At 38.4% G+C, this 4650-nt stretch overlaps 1 protein-coding gene across 1 annotated transcript; it reads left to right on the plus strand.

Annotated features, from left to right (window-relative positions):
- Positions 1 to 1009: 1009 nt before the first annotated feature.
- On the plus strand, positions 1010 to 4025 carry LOC139368465 (peptidase inhibitor R3HDML-like). Its single transcript, XM_071107385.1, has 5 exons — positions 1010 to 2451; positions 2810 to 2928; positions 3089 to 3191; positions 3416 to 3531; positions 3770 to 4025. Exons 1-5 carry the CDS (start codon positions 2125 to 2127, stop codon positions 3909 to 3911), a joined length of 807 nt encoding a protein of 268 aa, XP_070963486.1. The 5' UTR covers positions 1010 to 2124; the 3' UTR covers positions 3912 to 4025.
- The last annotated feature ends 625 nt before the right edge of the window (positions 4026 to 4650 follow it).

Below are 4650 nucleotides of genomic sequence, written 5' to 3' on the forward strand. Positions count from 1 at the left end.
GGCATGGGGGTAGAGGGTGGATGAATCTTCCACAAAGTAAAGACTTTTCCATACGATTCCATGGCATACATCCAAGGTATTTCCCAACTGTGACATTCATTATTCATCGCATACATTCAGAGGTTTGGGTGGTCAATGGTTAGACTGTGATGGTGTTTGAAACTGAAGTATTGAAACTAAAGTTATTGAAACGAAAGTACAGTATAGTGATTCTTGTAAGCAAGCAATTCCATCACACACAATACAGTACTTCATGTACTGTACTGTACTGTACTGTACTGTAGACAGTCTCCTAGAAAGAAATGTAATATGCAAGTGTAACCATTTGACATGCCAACTGTATGTGTGACTATATATGGTATGAAAACCTTTTGATTTAATGCCTAAATACCACTGATTTAATCAGAGTGCTCCCACTGGACAGTTACTGTACCTCTCTTTTGACCTTATATATTTGCTCCACTGAGGAGGCAAGTATCTTGGCGATCTCTTTGACCCCACACTGCTGGTAGAGTTTTGACAGTTGGTGCTGTGTACCTTGGCAGTGCCATGGTAGTCGAGAGGTACAGTATATTACAAATGGCAGAGGTTCTAGGAACCTTCATGCCTGGAATCCACTGGGACAGCTGGAGATGAACGCTGACTCCACAGTGTCAGGCACTTTCAAAATGGGACCTTTTAATGCTTAATATGCATTCTTCTCTCCTTTCCTTCCCTGGAAGCATGCTTCTTATTTATTGAAATGTTTTATTGTGTTTTATTAAAACAACTTGGGGATAAGTGTGGAGATAGAGGGGCAGCCAAAGCATGTGCTCTACGATTACAAACAGTTCTTTAGGCAGACCTAAGCACTCAAATGAAATATCACTCAAATGTCCCAACCCACAAATTATTTTGATGGAAAACTCTCATTGTATAGTTGATTTAAAGAAAAATCTTTATTATTCAGGGATTTAAAAAAAATTCAAGTAATATTAGCCATCAAGAAAATACAAGAGAAGAAGAGATATTCATGTGCAATGAATTCTATAGAAACAGAATATGCAAATACATATACAGTATTTCAATGATTACTAGAAAATCTTTCTTGTGTTTTTTTTAACAGGGCTTGGAAGCCAGTGCAGTGAGTTTTCATACTGAGCGTATTAACATATATCAAATTGTTTTCTGGCCCCTGGGTAGAAACCCTCTGTGAGAGAAAAAAAAGGAAAAGGGAGAAAAGACAGGAGGGCTTGTGAGTGCGTCAGATACCCTGCGAGAGAGTTGGCCCAGTTAAAGTCCCCTGCCACATATGTCAAACGGTCTTGTTTGCAAAGGCTAGTGTTTAAGTGTGGATCTGCTGAGCTTCTCATCTCCTAGCTGGCTGCTTTACTCTGCTCTACTCTGCTGGGCTTGAATAACTGATAAAGGTATGTACTTGTCTGGGTCAGGGGCATTGCTGCTTTGTGTGCATGGCATTTGTATTTATTAAATATAATGGAGACTGTGATGAATGTGAGATGAATTAAGCAATAAGAATGGTAATTATACTTTTTCATTGATGCTAGTAGAGAATATTACATATATAACTTTCCACTGTGAATTAGAATGTCAAATTAAATAATTATATTGATTACAGATACTTGTGTAAAAATATTGTTTCAGCTATAGGCTTCCTATAATTTTTCACGGTTTAGGTATGACTATGTGTGTTAAAATGAACAAGTTTCATGACAACATTCTGACTGTACAATTGACATATTAATTAAATATTGATAGTGATTTGCATATATTATATTGTCACTGTATAAGGTTCTTGCTATCAGTATCTACTGTATATTTTTTGCCTAACTACAAACAAACTACAGTTAAGAATGTAGCATTTGTATTCTCTTGACCTCCTCTGTAAACTTGATTCTGACTTATAATCATGAATTAATTCATTATACATTGATAAGTATGTTCATAGAGTTCAGACAACACTTTGCACAGGAATTAGAAAGATTACTTAATAGAAGCTTTCTCCCCAATAATTGTTGCTCTTTTGACTCCTAATATTGTAGCTTATGACAGTTTCTAAAAACATATATATTTATTCAACATGCTTCCCCTCCTCTCCCCACTCAACAGAAGTCTACTAGAACCATGTGCTATCAAAACCCCATCCAGAGGGTAGAGATGGGTGCTGCTTGTGCCCAGCTCCTCTTCGCTGCCATCTTCTGGTCAATGCCTTACACTGGAGCTGCTGCTGTGCTGTCTCTGTCCAAATCCAACCAGACAGACCTTCTCCAACTAACTAGGTCTGCCTTCGAGGCAGAGTCTGACTGGAGTAATCGGAATCTTACTAGCATCGACATGCCTCGTAGCCGAAGGAGGAGAGCCATCTCCTCCAGAGAAATGAATGCCTTGTTGGATTATCACAACCGTGTCCGCTCCCAGGTCTTCCCTCAAGCTGCCAACATGGAGATCATGGTGAGGCCCCGACATCTACTGTACCGGGGCAGGAAAACAAGGAACTGAGGCATGACTGACCGACAATTCAGAAAAAAATCTGGAAAAAATTTGGAAACATAACTTTTGAGTTTTTGCTCTACACTAGAGTTAGATTTGACATTTTAGAAATATCTTTTGTCGATGTTTAATCACGTATATTTATTGAGTAAGTCAAGTGTCGCGTAGGTATGTACACACAAGTAAAACAATGTGGTGAGGAGACGCTAGATAGATAGGACCAGCGGACATCTGTAAAGCCTTCCTCATGCTAGGGGCAGGGTTAATGAGTTTTTATCTTTGAGAGGTGTTGAACTGCTGCTCTCTCTCCATGCTTTAGGTGTGGGATGGGAAACTGGCAAAATCAGCAGATTCCTGGGCTTCCCGCTGCATATGGGATCATGGACCCTCACAGACCATGAGATATATGGGCCAAAACCTGTCCATCAACTCTGGCAGGTACTTTTGAACTGAACTGTCCCTCTTCTTTCCATGTTGCTTATGTGAATGTTTGGCTCAACAATGGCTGCCTAAAGAACACTGTCTTATTGTATATCTGGTCAAATATGAAGTAGGTTGGTATTTTTTGAAAATCCAAAATGTGTCTTTCTTCTCCTAGATACCGATCAGTCATTGAGCTGGTGAGGTCCTGGCAGGATGAGAAAAACTCATTCTCCTACCCCAACACATGCAGTGGACCAGTTTGTTCCCACTATACACAGGTGTGTGGCTTAGATATTGCACTAAATGGGAATGTATTGACTGGGATGTGTTCTATCCATAGTCTTCTATTTACAGAAGATAAGTACTGTACTGGTATAGTTGATATTTGTATTGGTAAGAAATTGGGTGACTGTGTGTGAGAACTTGTCTGCAATTAATCATGTTGACTATGAGAACTACACATTGCATCAACAAATTGATACATTGCATCTTTCTGTTTCAGATGGTATGGGCCAATACCAATAGGATGGGATGTGCCATCAACAAGTGCTCGAACATGAACGTGTATGGGAGCTCTTGGAGAACAGCAGTGTTCCTGGTTTGCAACTACTCTATCAAGTAAGTAATGTACACACAAATCCTTCTCTGTTCATAGAAAAAGTAAGCTGTCTTGTTATGATGAACACAAAAAAAGCCAAATCTGTAGAATATACCCACTAGAGATGAATACGTTTCTTTTTCAATGTACAAGCTACATTCATCAGAACCTTACATTGAAGTGAATATTCTCTAATCATAAAAGGAAACAAACAAACACACAAGATCAGTAGTTAACCACGTTGTATTGCTCTTCCAGAGGAAACTGGGTTGGAGAGGCTCCCTACAAGAGTGGCAAACCATGCTCTGCTTGTCCATCAAAATATGGAGGTTCGTGCAACAGAAACCAGTGTTCCTCCGCTGGTTCAAAAGTCAAAGCCAAGAAACGAAAAAGATATTAAAACAAGTTGGACATCAGTCACATTTTCCCTGTTTTAATGGAAGACTTTAAATGATTAACTGTTTCCTGTCGAACCATTCCATTATTCTCATTTTTAAAAAAAACTGCAAGAGAAGATGTGTGAGATGCGAAGAATTTCTAAATAATAATAGTAATTAAAAAAAACAATAACTGGTTTTGCAAAGTTGGAAGGAACTAAAAATGACAAGAAAAGTTTCTGTGATTAAATTACAGTACCACTATTTTTGTGTTTATTATTAACAAGTGTTTGATGCACCACCCACTGGATGTTTAGGCAAGCCCCCCCCCCCCCCCCCCCTCATGATGATGTCAATTCTCTTGGGGCCAGGACATACAGATCTCAGCTACCTACAACCACAAGGGAATTATGTTGTATTCATCTGATTATGTCCTTTATTGAAAATGTTGAGAAGATGAGTTCATTATATTTGTAGGTCTATGCCAACGTGTTTGATAAGTCCGCAAACTGTTTGCACTGTTTTTGGTTGATTATTCGGCTCGAGTGACATTTTGCGAAGCTATTTGTATTGAAAATGAAGCACTTTTATAGTTCACTGTTTTCTATTTGTTTTCGTTTTTTAAAAATTGTATAATATGTTTACTGTAAATTTGGAGACATAGATCATTTTTATGAATTGTTCTGTTGTAGACCAATTATCTTTTATAACATTGTAATTCCCTTATTAGAGGTCATGATTGGCCTGAAAATGACAACACTG

This window comes from Oncorhynchus clarkii, chromosome 16 (genome assembly GCF_045791955.1).
Source record: "Oncorhynchus clarkii lewisi isolate Uvic-CL-2024 chromosome 16, UVic_Ocla_1.0, whole genome shotgun sequence".
Lineage (NCBI taxonomy): Eukaryota > Metazoa > Chordata > Actinopteri > Salmoniformes > Salmonidae > Oncorhynchus > Oncorhynchus clarkii.